Raw genomic sequence first — 16,581 nt, forward strand, 5'->3', positions numbered from 1 at the left:
TCTCTTCTTCACATCTGTCGGCCTTCCATACCAACGCAATAGAGCTGGATTGTCATTTACAATGCATGTTGGCACTACGACTCTATATAGGCGCTGGCTGACGTGAAGAAGAGCAAGAGCCGGCCCCACAAAAGGAAGTGATCTCCCATGACCAGAAGATCTGGACAGGCTCACAGGTAAGTATGGTGGGGTGGGAGGGAGCTGAGTTTGTTAGCTGGGAAGGGATAATAGTGAGGTATTAGCTAGGGAGACAGGGAGGGGGGAGTGAGTGAGAGAGGAAGGGGGAGGGAGTGAGAGAGGGAGATGGTGACAGTCAACTTCAAATATACTGCAATGAATCATGGTAGTTGTAGGAAAATGGGAAAGGAAGCTACACATGCAAACAAATACAGAAGATTCCAGGAGCTCCCAGAGAAAGCCAGAAATAACTTAGAACACTGCTAAAGGTATTTGGTTGCACTTATTAAGATAAGATAAGGTAAAATAAGATAAGATAATCCTTTAATAATCCCATAATGGAGAAATTCAGTAACCTATTAATAGCAGTAAGTGACCTTTTTTGAAAAAAAGTTTTCATTGCCCAGAAAACCCCTTTAATAGCCTTTTCTATTTTCAATATACTAAGTCTTTATTCTCTGGGTCAGGACAATTACAGAAATTTCTATTGTATATAGTGTTTGCACTGCAATATCCGTTTGTCAGAGGTGAAGTAGTTAAATAGGTGTACAAACATTGAAGACCTAGAGGTCTCTGACGGCCATGAAATACCAATTGGTACCTAGAAATTGCAGGACTAGAATGGCTGACGGTAATGTCATACACTGTAACAAACCCCTTAGATCTAGAACCAATCTGCTGTGTGTGCCTTTATATAGGTGTTGTGTATACTGTGCATCCTGTATTGTACAATGGCCATTTGCTACAGTACATTAAATTGGCGACACCGTCTGATGCAGAACTTTGAGTTCCCATTTTCGTAGCGTAAAGTCATAGTGTGCTTTGCTGTTATAGCTTTGTTTATTTTACAAAAGTTTTATCTTCTTGTTGCTTTGTCCTTTCGGATATGACTTTGTCTTTTTGTTTGACCTGATGGTATCATAGTTATTTAATGGAGGTTAACCCAAGTTTTTATTGTCTGCGTTTAATCAATGAATATAGTTTTTTAGGTATGACAACATGCCATTCTTGTCTTTGGCTACCCCCCCCCCCCCCCCCAAAAAAAAAAGGCTACGTTTCTGCAACATGGAGTCTTTAGTTAATCTGAAGTCAAGCTCTTTTCATAAATAGAGATGAGCGAGTAGTTAAATACTCAATATTCGATATTCGTTTCGAGTAGCCCCTCAATATTCGACTACTCGAATCGAATATTGAATCCTATTATACTCTATGGGGGAAAAATGCTTGTTTCGGGGGTAGGCAACATTCGATCAAATTGAACTTACCAAGTCCACGAGTGAGGGTCGGGCTGGATTCTCTGAGAAGTCTTCTCCGTGCAGCGTCCCCGCGGCGTCTTCCGAATCTGAATTCACTCTGCCAGGCATCGGGCCAGGGCAGAGCCGACTGCACATGCCCGCACTACAAGAAAATGGCCGCTTACAGTCAAAGCGGCCATTTTCTTGTAGCGTGGGCATGCGCAGTTGGCTCTGCCCAGGCCTAATGCCTGGCAGAGTGAATTCAGAGCCAGAAGACGCCGCGGAGACGCTGCACGGAGAAGACTTCTAAAGGTAGGAGAAGAACCAGCGTTGATTGGCCGACTGTATAGCATTCGGCCAATCAACGCTGGTTCTGCATCAAATTTTTCCATTCGAATAGTGAGTGGTACTCGATTGAGTACGAGTATTTCGAATACAGTAGTATCGATCGAATACCTACTCGATCGAATACTACTCGCTCATCTCTATTCATAAATGAATATGTGTCCTCCACTGATTCTGTCAAATTTGGATTTTTTCTCTAGCCCCCCCTCTTTTTCCAAGCAATCAATGCCGTTACCTTTGGTGCCTAATATACCATTTAGGCTCTGTACAGTCAAGAGGGCGGTGTCAAGCAAGAGCAAGCAAGGGGTGTGATTCTGAGCTCTGACACCAGTTGCCTGATTGGAGCTTACATCACACTCCCTGCCTGACACCGCCCTTCTGACATTATAGAATGTCATGTCGCTTGGTGTGCCCATGGGTGCATGACGTCAGAGAAGAGCCACAAATGGATGGTGTGAGTAGGCTAAGAAGAGGTAACAGGTGGTGACTAAAAAAGGTTTTTTATTTTTTTTTGTCACCTTCCCTTGGACTCTATCTGAAGAGATCCCTGTGCATAATAATTTAATGTCAGCGACCATTTTAGTTAATCCGAGATGAATTCCAAATTGTTCCAATTTGGAATATTTGGGTCCAATCCAGTTTCTTGTGAACCAATTTGCCCACCTCTATTATACACCAAATATGTAGTATCTTCAGAGCTAAAACAGAGCACTCCTGGTGACGTCTGTTCCTCTTATGTGTTTCATCAGCCCAGGCACAGCGCTGAGGCCTGTGAGTGGACCTCAGCAGTGACCTGGGAATGGCGAACATCATGATTTTCGATGTGCCCATATAACTCCAGATCACCAAGAGAGCATCAAACACTGCGAGGAACGCAAAAGAAATTGGAAGACCAAGATTGCCATGGGCACCCCAACCCCAATGGGACCCAAAGAAAGGAAACTCCAAGGCAGGTGTGAACCTAGTGTAAGATTATAAAGATTATGAAAATTATTATTCAATCACATGAAAACAATGCAATACCAGACAGATAAAATAAGAACACAGCAGGGTCTTGCGCTTTGAAAAAATATATATTTTATGCAGTTTCACAAATTTCACAAAATCTTAAGATGAAAAATTTTTTTCAATGGTATGATACAAATGATAAATGGAGCTGATTTTTTAATGTTGATATTGATATTGTATTTTTTTTTATGTACATTTTTTTTTCATTTAAGTATGTCTTTGTAGAGAGGGAGGAAATCCATGCAAACACGGGGAGAACATACAAACTCCTTGAAGATGTCGTTCCTGGTGACACTCGAACCGAGGACTCCAGCGTTGCAAGGCTGCAGTGTCAACCACTGAGCCACCATGTCGCCCCAATATTGTATTGTTTAACATGATAACACTTGTGGTATATTTTTGTATTACAAGGGTTGTGCTATAGTGTACAGAGCCAGAATCTATATACAGTGTATGGAGACATAATCTGTTTCTGGGAGCTCTGCTCTCAGTAACCCCTCGTTCACATCTGCGTTTGGTAATCTGTTCGGGGAGTCCACATGGGGACCTCCCCAAACAGAATACCAAACGCATTGGCAAGCGGTGTGCAGTGAAAGCACATGGACCCTATAGACTATAATGGGGTCCGTGTGCTCTCTGCGGGCTGCCTGCACGAATCATGCGGACATGAAAGTAGATCACAAAGTACTTTTCTCTCCTCTTGTTCGAGGCGGATACTGCCTCCGTGTGCTTTCACTGAACACCGCTTGCCAATGCCTTTGGTATTCTGTTCAGGGGGGTCCACATGCGGACTCCCCGAACAAATTACCAAACACAGATGTAAACGAGGGGTAACTTCAACAGGACCAGAGCTGATTCTGACTATATACCTTGCATATAACTTCTGGCAGCCGAATGAGATAATTGGTGTGGGGTCCAGGTGTCAGACCCCACCACTCAAATACTGAAGATCAATCCTGTAATGAGTCATCAATGTCTAGTACCAATAGGTCTCAGATAACCTCTTTAATATTTATGCAATACGTTTATTTAAAATAATAAAAAATTCAATTATTTTAATTTGATTATTTGCTTCCAAAATCTTTGTAACATGAAGCCAATGGTTTTGTTATTGCAGTTCTTATGTTTGGTTCATGCGGTCGGGTTTCTATTCTTCGCTTCCAAATGTTCACCGAACCCAAGTGTAACCACAACCTGAGTGTTCATATTTTCAAAAAATATAATAAGAATTTTTTGCCTGTTACTGAGTATTATGTTTGACTTTGAGTATATTGAAGCATATCAAGTAAGTCGTTCCATGAAGAGGCCAAGTTTTGTAGAACTAGTAGTTAACCGACACCTACAACAGCTGCATGGCTGGCATTGTTTGGGCAATATCAAAGAACTATCAAAATAATTAATGAGAGCAGCGTGAACTCTACATAGGATGCCAAAGGTTGCCTTGTCCATTGGGCATTATGTCTTGTGTTTGCAGTTGCTATCACTCGAAAATTATCGCATGACAAAATACAGAATAGCCTGAGTAATGGACACGGCTAAAAGCTTCAAAAGGATTATTCCAGATATGTATACAGGCACTTCTGAAATTATTAGACCAAAAAATTCAAACTCAATTTCACCGTGACCTCCATAAAATCAGCAAAATAGGGTTAAACTGTTAGTCGAAAGCTACCAAGGCCTATGTACAAAAACGATCTAGTTAGTCATCTCAATTCCACCACTGCTAAGTTTTTGACTGGATTCCATTTTGTTACTTTTTATAAAGCGACTGGTTCACTCTTCCGTAAAAGAAAATAATATTGTACAAAAAAGAGAACCAATACTAGTTTAAAGGGATCCTATCATACCAACGCTTTTTTTTCTCATTAACACATCGGAATAGCCTTAGGAAAGGCTATTCTTCTCCTACTTTTCGTTGTCTTCTCTGTGCCACCATTCCGTATGTTTTTGTCGGTATGCAAATTAGTTCTCTTGCAGCTCTGGGGGCGGGTCCCAGCGCTCAAACAGCACTGGGGGTATCCCCAATGCTGCGAGAGAACTCTCTCCAACGCCACTTCTGTCTTCGTCAGCAACGTCCTGTTCATCCTCTTCTTCAGACTTCTAGGCCTTGAGTAGAGCAGACTGCGCATGCCCACAGGCCACGAGAAAATGGACGCTTACATTACTGTGCAAGCGGACATTTTCTTGTGGCCTGTGGGCATGCGTAGTCTGCTCTGCCCGAGGCCTATTCCGAGATAAAAAAGCGTTTGTATGATAGGATCCCTTTAATTTCTGATCTATAAAGTTTATTGTTTATTGGCTTTAATTATTTTTTGTTGGGGGGGGTTATAGATTTGGTTATGGATAGGAAATTAATATTAATAACCAATTACGTGATGTTAAGATTAGAGATGAGTGAGTAGTGTTCGATCGAGTAGGTGTTCAATCGAATAATACGGTATTCGAAATACTCGTACTCGATCGAACACTACTAGCTGTTCGAAGTTTAAGGTTCGATGCAGAACCAGCATTGATTGGCAGAATGCTATACATTCTGCCAATCAACGCTGGTTCTTCTCTTACCTTTCCGAAGTCTTCTCCGCGCTGCGTCCCCGCATCTTCTTCCGGGTGGAATTCACTCTGCCTAGGCAGAGCCGACTTCGCATGAGCGGGCATGCTTGCGCATACACAGCCGGCTCTGCTCAGGCGTCGGGCCTGGGCAGAGCCGACTGCGCATGCTCGTGCATGCCCGCGCATGCGCAGTCGGCTCTGCCTAGGCCGGATGCCTAGGCAGAGTGAATTCCACCCGGAAGAAGACGCGGGGGTGCAGCGCTGGGAGAAGACTTCAAGCAGAATCCAGCCCGACCCTCACTCATGGACTTGGTAAGTAGAATTTGATCGAATGTTGCGGACCCCTGAAACGAGCATTTTCCCCCATAGACTATAATGGGGTTCGAAATCCGTTAGAACAGTCGAACAGTGTGCGGCTGTTCGAATCGGATTTCAAACCTCGGACATTTTAGTGTTCGCTCATCTCTAGTTAAGATGCCTATGTTGAAGCGCCATATCCTTAGTAATATCCAATAACACGGTGGACCAAATTTACTAATACTGTCTAAGGCTAAGGCCCCACATTGTGGAAACACTTTTTTTTGTTGTTGCAGATTTTGTTGCGGTTTCTCGAACCAAACCTAGAAGTGGCTACAAAAGGAATGGGGAATATAAAGGAAGCATTTATACTTCTCCCTTCTGCTCAACCCATTCCTGACCTTGGCTCAAAAAACCGCAGCAAAATCTGCAACAAATAAAGCTACGTTTCAACAACGTGGGGCCTCAGCCTAAATGTAAGGCAGTCATGTATTAAGCCATTAGTGAATCGTTTGTGATATTTTGATATGTATTAAAGCTGTTAAATAGATTTGACAAACATTTGCAACAATTTATTTAGTTATATGAAGGATGATATATTGACATTGCTGTCTACGGCATAGTTTGCCCATGATGGTATTTGGATGACCACTCCATATTTTGAGATAGCGTCCAGGTTGGGCTTCTGTTATATTTGTAGTCCTTGGCCTATTGGTTGTAATTGGTTTTAAGTCTTTAAGTCTTTCCGATATGTAAGGCTTTATGAACATGGCCATACCGTTTTTCACTGACTTAATGACTGTGAAGAATGGCCATGTCTGTTCGTGCAAGAGCACAACGGCACTTATTCACATAATGGCCATCACATAGCCATTATAGAACCCATGATATGCAATGGGTCTATTCACATGCCACTATCTATGTCCGTTTTCATGGCCAAAGATAGGGTATGTCAGGTTTTTTGATGGCTGTGAAAAAGTGTCACAAAATAGACAAATTGGATAAATGTGTTCTCAAAACAGACTATTTACTATAAAAACAATTGACAACTGTCATCCCCAAAATTCTTTCAAGAAAAATCTTTATAATGCTGCCTTGAGAGGAAAACAGTAGCTAAAGAGCTTGAGAACATGGAAGGACTTAGAACCTCTTCTATTCAGAAATCAAGTGTAGTCAGGGGTGCGGTGGAGCCAAGGATCTGCCCTGGAATTTTTTTGGTTGTTACGGTGTGGGTGGAAGGGTGCTCTGACAAGACCTCACCACGTTGGATGTGTTTTTACAGCAACAGTGGTATTGTACCAAGGAAGGCAGAAATATTAAAGGGTCTTCCTAGAATGGAGTTGCATTTGGTAGATCATATGAGTGGATTAAGAGGGGGAGCTCTTACCCCAAGGGAAAATTAGCAAAGGGGAAGAAGAAGCTGCTGGAAGACAGTTTTGTGGAGGAGGTTAATAAGTAGAGATGAGCGAGTAGTATTTGATCGAGTAGGTATTCGATCGCATACTACGGTATTCAAAATACTCGTACTTGATCGAGTACCACTCGCTATTCGAATGGAAAAGTTTGATGCAGAACCAGCACTGATTGGTCGAATGCTATACAGTCGGCCAATCAACACTGGTTCTTCTCCTACCTTTAGAAGTCTTCTCCGTGCAGCTTCCCCGCGGCGTCTTCCAGCTCTGAATTCACTCTGCCAGGCATCGGGCCTGGGCAGAGCCGACTGCGTATGCCCGCTTGTAGTGTGGACATGCGCAGTCAGCTCTGCCCAGGCCCGATGCCTGGCAGAGTGAATTCAGAGCCGGAAGATGCCGCGGGGACGCTGCACGGAGAAGACTTCTCGGAGGATTCAGCCCAGCCCTCACTCGTGGACTTGGTAAGTATAATTTGATCAAACATTGCGTACCCCTGAAACAAGCATTTTCCCCCCCATAGACTATAATAGGGTTAGATATTCGATTCGAGTAGACGAATATTGAGGGGCTACTCGAAACGAATATCGAATCTCGAACATTTTATTGTTCGCTCATCTCTAATAATAAGGAATAGGAGAACAAGATGAGAGCAATCTGTGAGATTGGGGAAGCATGAGGAGCAGATGGGGGGAGGAAGGAGACTATAAGAGACTATAAGAGAGAAAGAGGGGCCATGCAGAGCAATTTATGTAAGATGGAAAGGCACAGGGAGCAGTCTGTGAGGATAAGAGGGGGAGTAGCTTCTAAGAAAGGAAGGGACTATGAAGACACGTTTATGAGAAAGACGGGGCAATGGAACAGTCTGTGATGAAAATGGTGCCACGTGGAGCAGTCTATAAGAGAGGAGGCAATGGAGAGTAGAGGAGACCCTTGTGAGAAAGAGGGGTGCATAGTGGGAAAGTCTTTATGATACAAAGAGCACATGATGAGTAGAGTGGGAGAGACAGGCGTCATGGGAAGAGTATTTGAGAGGGGGCATAAGTAAGCAGTCTGTGTGAGAAAGACCCCTAAATCATTTCACATCCCAGATCTCCTAAGTAAATCAGATCCCAGACTAGCTCATTAACTTACCTTGCCAGTGTTCCAGTAACCATTCCTCCTCCAGTGAAGATGTATCCACAACTGAGGTCACATCTGTGGTCAGTGTTTGGCTGCGGAAGTCATATGTCTGTGTCAGCATGCCACCCATAGAGCAGGAAGAGCAGAGATTAGTAGGGGACCCCGTAAGCAGCCAAATCGGAGCAGTGGGGAATCAGTAATATGAATGTTACTTCTATTAAAAATTTAAAATTTAGTGTAGAATTAAAATTTTAAATTTGCGTTTGGACATTCCCTTTAAATGTACAAGAGGCCACAGTGGCTGCACAAACAAAGGTAAATTATGCAGGGATCTCAATGCATCTTTACTGTAAGAGATGTGGAATTGCTACTTCAGGAATGTGTTGCAGCAAATGCCACGTATTTCTTCAAGAGACGTTCAGATGTTTCTATTTCAGCTGCTCATAAAAATGATACAGTTCATATAAAAGATCTGATTAGTATATTGGTGCATCAAAAGAAACTTTTTGAGCAATTTCAGTTGCACGAGTAGTGTCAGTTTACAATGAGCTCTACGGAGAGGGGAGGGGGAAGAGGAGATGGAAAGAGACAGAGATATGAGGCCATCTCTGTTAGGAGAAGGTTGGATAGGAATTCTTGATAACCCAGCTGTCATGTGGTAAACTGTTTCTTTTTAGTGCAAGAAATATCAGAAATAATGAGTAAATTCCAACACACTTTATGGCACCATACTGAGTATGTTGGGGATATGGAAACAAAACGTAGATCTAACATGATATTTAGCTGGAAATGAGTGAAATTTGTAAAGGTCAAGACACCCACGACCTGTCGAAACAATCATGCCATGGACATGTCTGTTATGGTGACATAATTGTTACGATTTTGTATTACATTAAGCTGAGGCACCTAAAATAGTGTATCTGTGACGTCTCTGCCTGTTAGGGTCACTGCGCCACCCTCTGCTCACATGCTGCGGTGCAGGAGGTGTGTGCAGTTTAATTCCTTGCTTAGAGTTTTTGGTTGCACTGTGTGAAAACGACTCTAGTTCTGTAATTGAATTTCCACCACACCCGTCTTCTGGCCTTTTTTTTTGCCTCTGTTCATTAAGTGGTTAATTTTAGCCTTGTCCTGTGATTGGCAGCCTATCCACCTATCAACTCCAGGGCGGGTTCTTCCTCCCTATTTATTCTTGGCTCACATTCATATTAGTGCTTGCTATTGCCTTGTGCATGCTGGCTTTTCTCTTGCTGTTTATTCTTGTAGTCTGACTCTTCACCTCTGGCTTTCCCTATAGGCTACTCTTTTGAATATCGATTTTGACACTGCATTGCTCGACTGTTGCTGACCCCTGTCTAGCTGACCTCCCTTGTTGTTGTTTGTCTTGTCCGCGTTTTGTGTGTCACGTATTTAGGAATGGTTTTGTCGTCCAGTTGTCGCCTATTACCTAGGATAGGACCGGCAAGCAGGAAGGGACAGTGGGGGGTTTCAGACCAGGGTTCACTGTCTCTTGTGCCCCTTCCTCCAGTGTTCATCTACAGCACTGAGGAATTGCTGTCTGGCACTTTCATAACAGGATCATATCTTGTGCAATTTTTTTTCTTTTTTTTAATGGAGGTATCTATGCACCAAATCACAAGAGAAAAACAATGTTTGATTCAGGTGACCCTAACCTAAACTAATGTGTCTGCTGGACTGGTTTGATATGTTTGGTTCTTCTCACAAACTCCCTTTAATGGGTAACATAGTAACTAGAGATGAGCGAGTAGTATTCAATCGAGTAGGTATTCAAACGAATACTACAGTATTCGAAATACTAGTACTCGATCGAATACTACTCCTATTCACAGTAAAGATTCGATTCAGAACCAGCGTTGATTGGCCGAATGCTATATAGCAGGCATGTCAAACATGCAGCCCGTGCGCCGCATGCAGCTCCTTTACAGGCATATCTCTGGCCCACACAAAAGTCTCAAACATTGTCCCTAAACTTTAGAGACAAAGTTTGAGACTTTTGTGCGGGCCGCAGATGTACAAGGAAAGTGAGCGGTGGATTGGGGCGGACCTGCTGGACGCAGTGCTGCTCCAGCAGTCGGGAGAGCAGGCAGCTTGCGTTATGCGGGAGCTGAATTTTTCTCATAAGAATGCATTGACCAGCATTGATTGGCCGAATACTATACAGTGTACAGCATTCGGCCAATCAACGCTGGTTCTGCCGGAGGCTCATTTGTGATGAGGTGGAGTCTAAAGATCGGACCACAGCAGTCTTCATTGTGGTCCGATCTTAGACTCCGCCTCATCACAGACGAGCCTCCGGCAGAACCAGCGTTGATTGGCCGAATGCTGTACACTGTATAGCATTCGGCCAATCAACGTTGTTCAATGCATTCCTATGAGAAAGTCAGCTCCCGCATAACCACAAGCTGCCAGCTCTCCCAACTAGCAAAGACGAGCCTGCTGCAGAACCAGCATTGATTGGCCGAATGTGTATAGCATTCGGCCATTCAATGCTGGTTCTGCAGGACGAGCAAGGGCTGGTTCACATTAGCACTTGCCTCCCGTATGGAAGGAGTCTGCAGGAGGACCCCCCCGAATGGAATATCAGCGGAACTGCAAGCACTGGACAGTTAAGCACACGGACCCCATAGCATATAATGGGCTCTTTGTGCTTGCCGCGTACTGCTTGCATGAATGATTCATGTGGGCAGTACACGGCAAGCACACGGAGCCCATTATATGCTCTGGCCCACACAAAAGTCTCAAACATTGTCCCTAAACTTTAGAGACAAAGTTTGAGACTTTTGTGCGGGCCGCAGATGTACAAGGAAAGTGAGCGGTGGATTGGGGCGGACCTGCTGGACGCAGTGCTGCTCCAGCAGTCGGGAGAGCAGGCAGCTTGCGTTATGCGGGAGCTGAATTTTTCTCATAAGAATGCATTGACCAGCATTGATTGGCCGAATACTATACAGTGTACAGCATTCGGCCAATCAACGCTGGTTCTGCCGGAGGCTCATTTGTGATGAGGTGGAGTCTAAAGATCGGACCACAGCAGTCTTCATTGTGGTCCGATCTTAGACTCCGCCTCATCACAGACGAGCCTCCGGCAGAACCAGCGTTGATTGGCCGAATGCTGTACACTGTATAGCATTCGGCCAATCAACGTTGTTCAATGCATTCCTATGAGAAAGTCAGCTCCCGCATAACCACAAGCTGCCAGCTCTCCCAACTAGCAAAGACGAGCCTGCTGCAGAACCAGCATTGATTGGCCGAATGTGTATAGCATTCGGCCATTCAATGCTGGTTCTGCAGGACGAGCAAGGGCTGGTTCACATTAGCACTTGCCTCCCGTATGGAAGGAGTCTGCAGGAGGACCCCCCCGAATGGAATATCAGCGGAACTGCAAGCACTGGACAGTTAAGCACACGGACCCCATAGCATATAATGGGCTCTTTGTGCTTGCCGCGTACTGCTTGCATGAATGATTCATGTGGGCAGTACACGGCAAGCACACGGAGCCCATTATATGCTATGGGGTCCGTGTGCTTAACTATCCAGCGCTTGCAGGTGTGCTGATATTCCGTTTGGGGGGGGGGTGTCCTCCTGCGGACTCCTTCTGGACGGGAGGCAAGCGCTAGTGTGAACCGGCCCTAAAAGCAAAGTGGAAGGAGTAGGACACGGTGCGGGAAGAATGATAGACCCACAGGATAGTATTGCAGCATCCCTCCTGCAGAACCAGCGTTGATTGGCTGAATCTTATACAGTGTACTGTATACCATTATATTCAATTGAGTAGACAAATATTGAGGCTCTACTCAAAACGAATATCGAGTCTCAAATATTTCAGTACTCGCTCATCTCTAATAGTAACATAGCAGATAAGTTGGATGAAAACATACATGCACTAAGTCTAACTTATAACCCTACAGTGTTGATCCAGAAAAAGGCAAAAATAAAAGAAGAATCCATGAGGCTAATTCCAATTGCCACATTTCAGGGATAAAAACATTTTTAACATTGGTGGGGGTCAACACTGATTGTGAGAATGAAAGGGCCACAGTGCTGGTTTAGCTCTGCCTGCATATTCATGTGAATTATTCTGTGCTACAGTTGTACAGTATGTGGCTGTGGCAATATTCTGCTAGGTGGGGGACCCAGAATTCAAACACTCCCCAACCACAAAGTGAGAGCATATCCTAGAGGATTTATAGCATAAAAATAACCCTTTAAACTCAATTTCTGCAAAGTATATCAATAAAATGTATGAACATGTCGGAATTACTGCTCTTTATTGGTTATCTTGGCATCTTCCAGTGTTTGTTCACTGGATGGCAGCATTTGCTTACCTTACAAGGAGTCATCTAAAATGTAAGTAAGGGTATTGTGTAAAGGACTTGCCATAATGTCTGTCATATTAGCATATCCTTGTTATCAGTCATTGGAGGCTGTGATTTTGATGGCAAGATTAGAGCCTTAAGTAGCACTATTTTCCCCCCCATAACAACGGACACTATGCCAGAATGTAATGGATCCCATAGTGAAACAATCCCTATGGTTTTCATTTACAGTAGAAAGCATGATGCAGATACTGTACGTAAAAAGCCTAATTCTAATGAGTCCATCTTATAGCCAGTGCCTAAACGAGATTTTCTGGGCTTAAAGGGGTATTCCCACATCACATACTCACCAGTCTTCACTGCTGTAAAATCTCCTTTCTTCCTGGTTTCTTGTATCATTTGGTGGGCGGGGTTTCACATGCAATCTGCAGTTTAGCTCTGCCCCCAAATTAGCGTGTAGCTCCGCCCATCACATAGCGTGATCCTATGGGGCAGCTGAAGGGCCTGTGATGTCATCAAAGGTCCTCAAAAAACACTATATGCACAATATTGGACTATGAAGTACAGGCAGGAGCAACTCCATTCTGTGTTACATACAGAGACTGCCTGTCTCTGCCATAATGAACACAATTGAATTAGTTAACCTGATAACTGGGAGAACAGAAGACGAGTTCAGAATTGAAGCTAGGTCACGTGGTGTAGACATAGGAATAGCTAGATACACAGGCTCGCTCCCTGCACTTAGCCCCTCCTCCCTCCCCCCTGAGAGCAGCAGATACATCACTTGACTCATGAGCAGCTAAGTCAGGGCTGTGGCCACAAAGAATTGAATAAAGTGATATAGTGGACAAACAAAGCAGTTTTGCTGAAGCAGCGTATTTAGGAAAAGTTTTACATCCACATTAACAAGCAGTATAGATAGGATCCTTGTGATGGGACAACCCCTTTAAGAGCTATTAATGTATGCCCCTTTAACCACTCTCCCATTTGATAACAAATGCTTGCCCCTTTCATGTAAAGTAACCACTCACTGAAGAGCACACGCTCCAGCCTTCCGACCACTAACCCACCTTCTCATCTTCTAGTGACATAACCGTTATCTGGTCTAGTCATAAGTAATGCGACAGGAGAGGACAGTGAGAAAGTGTCAAGTCACCGGATCTGGAGGAAATCACTCTAGATAGGTCATGTGACCGCTGAGGATCTGCAGGAAAGGAAGCAATGTACTGTATGCAATAAAGTCAAATACCCAAAACACTACACATGGTCTGATCAGTGCAGAGTGATGAGAAACTCTGGAAAACTCCTTTAAGTGAAGGGAATCAGATGGGCATTACTGTTACAAAAGGTAAACGGGCACAAAATATCTGAACATGATATTTTCATTCCCTATGAATAGCATCACAGTTTAATCATACATGATGAAAAGCAGTTGCAGTAAACCGGCTCGGATCGAGTGGAATAATAAAGGTAATAATCCAGTGAATATTGAAGAGTAACATAAACCAACACAGGTGCTGCTTCTTGTGAATGAATATGGCTAGAGGATAAAAATTTTTTTAAAGATAAGCTTCTTCTATAAACCTGTTTTATGTCGGCGCCCCATGTGGCATAAACCCAGCGGAAAAAAACAGCAATGTTTTATAGCCACAACAAAGTGGATGGGATTATAGTGAATTGCGATTAGCCTTAAAGCAGAACCTGCTCCTTCTTCTGATCCAAGAGACTTAGGCCTGGTTCACATCTGCATTCAGCAAGCTGAGCTGATGGATTGTACACAACTCTATGTTTTTTACTTGTCAAAAGGCCCAGGGCTTGGCGGTTACACAAATGAGGCTCAATCAGTTCATGACCACCACTTATGTCACTAGTCAGACGCACAATCAGTCTATTTGCGCCAATCTCTACTAACAGGGAAGCTTCTGTTTTTGTCACCTGCCCTGAGTAACTTGTCTTTATTGTGGCAATTCTCAGTGGGGAAATTTCAGCATGTTACAGTAGCATAGTAATACAGATACAGGATAATACACAGTAATATATTACAGGACACACATATGCTGAGAAGAGAAGATATACTAGGAGTCCATAGCAGCTAAGGAAGAGAAGAAAGAAAGAAGGAAGACTTCAGAATCATTTAGTTCTCTGTGCAGAGTGATCTTCGCTTGGTCTGATGTAGATTATGTAGCCTGATCGCGGTTGGAAGGAAGGACCTCTGATATCTCCTTCTCACACTTGGGTTGAAGCAGACGGTCACTTACAGTGCTGCCAAATTCCATCAAGGTCTCATACATGGGGTGGGATTTGTTCTCCCGCATGGAGGTCACCAAGGACAGTATTCTTCTGTCACCCACCACCTGCACCAGGTCCAGGGGGCTCCCCAGGACAAAGCTGGCCCTTCTGATCAACCTTTCAAGTCTATTTCTGTCCCTGGTTGATATACTGCTCCCCCAGAAGGCCACAGAGTTGAACAAGGCCCTAAGAAGTGGCCCCTGGACTTGGGATAATGTGGGTTTCATTAGTTTTGGTTTCCTTGGGCTACGCTTTATAGTTGCCTCCTACTTGTCAAACTGCTTCCCAGCTATTGCTCCAATCCTCTTCATCATCTTGTCGTTCTTTTTAATATCCCCTGATTTGGCTTTATCCACCCCATTCCAGAGTTGTGTAGAACAGGACTCAGGTGACCACCATGCTATTAACTTCTTAGGCACCTGGAAGAACCACAGCTGCTGAATGAAGAACAGCCGACTAGCCTCTTTCTTATACAACTTGGTTACATTCAGTCTTCAGACTAATTCATCCAGATATACCCAAGGTATTTTTAGGACCTATCCCTTTCCACTTCCTGGTCCTCAATGCACGATGATGAGAAGAACCCCACAACATCCCCTTATACTTGTTCATCACCGTTATATATATACTCAACTACTACTGAATCATCCCGAAAAAAACATCTGCAAGGACCAGAGTTGTATTGGAAGTCTGATGTGTAGACAGTTTCTGTGCTAGCAGCCCTGGCATAATATGAAGGTGATACTCAAAGCCTTGAAAAAAGCTCCATTTTCGAAGATGAAATGTTGCACTATGGATGAACAAATTAAGACCAAAACTAACCGGAGGATCGCTTTATCCAAAAACAGGATGAAACTAATCTTCAGAGGTCCAATTTTTATTCTGGATGTTGAGACTTCCAACTATTACTAAAAACGAAGAGGCAGAAGCATTCAGCATGGCATATCAGAAATTTGGAAAAAATTATGGCTACCTTCTACATTTCCAATCACAGTCCATAATCTTTTGATCAGAATATAATAATGTCAGTTGTCTTTGTACTATATTTACACCATATATGCTCCAATTTTTTATATTTATTTATATTTATTTATTTAACTTACTTATATAGTGCCATCATATTCCGCAGCACTTTACATACGTTGTCAGTCACTGTCCCATATAGGGCTCACAATATAAATTTCACGACACATTAGGACGCAAGCCCCGGCCCATGTGATGTCTGGGATGTCACCAAGTAGGTCTGAAGCCTTCCGGAGCCAAGAAAGGTAAGTAACATTGTTTTTATGTTAGCATTCCGTGTCAGACAGCTTCGTAGTACATACCAGACTCTGACAGACATTTTTTAGTCATGCCAGAACTGAGTTCTGGAGCGTTCCAGCCCAATTTAACCACTGTACATGCTGTAATACTTCTGTAGTGCTTGTATTGTCTTTGACAGATCTGGAAGACTTTGATAGCCCAATAACAATGGATCACAACTCATCTATGACGTTCTAGGGGTGGTGATCTGACTTAAATATGGAGGATATGTAGGATCAACTGACCATGGCTGTCACCAATTAGGTATAACCACCAGCACTTGCCGTGTATGGAGAGGGCTCAGATTCTAGAGTAGTAACATGTAATATTTCAGGAAGGGGTTACTTGTTGTTTTAAAAAACATATCTGTGACGTTCTGAATATGTTAAAGTGGAAATCGCTCAAATAAATGTTAAACATATGCTGTTTGATGCAATGGAACAACAACATATAATAGAAAGGAGAGTCCAACATCCATAAAAATCAGTTACTTTATTTCATGTCCATAAGACAACA

The 16,581-nt window shown here is 43.4% G+C and overlaps 1 protein-coding gene across 1 annotated transcript in view; it reads right to left on the reverse strand.

Annotated features, from left to right (window-relative positions):
* LOC142214426 (mucin-5AC-like) overlaps positions 1 to 8,273 on the reverse strand; it is a 69,770-nt gene extending 61,497 nt beyond the window's left edge. Inside the window, exon 1 of the mRNA XM_075283372.1 lies at positions 8,156 to 8,273. Within this exon, the coding sequence (XP_075139473.1) occupies positions 8,156 to 8,273 (118 nt within the window). The remainder of the gene's footprint in view (positions 1 to 8,155) is intronic.
* Between the last annotated feature and the right edge of the window lie 8,308 nt (positions 8,274 to 16,581).

This window comes from Leptodactylus fuscus, chromosome 7 (genome assembly GCF_031893055.1).
Source record: "Leptodactylus fuscus isolate aLepFus1 chromosome 7, aLepFus1.hap2, whole genome shotgun sequence".
NCBI classification, from domain to species: Eukaryota; Metazoa; Chordata; class Amphibia; order Anura; family Leptodactylidae; genus Leptodactylus; species Leptodactylus fuscus.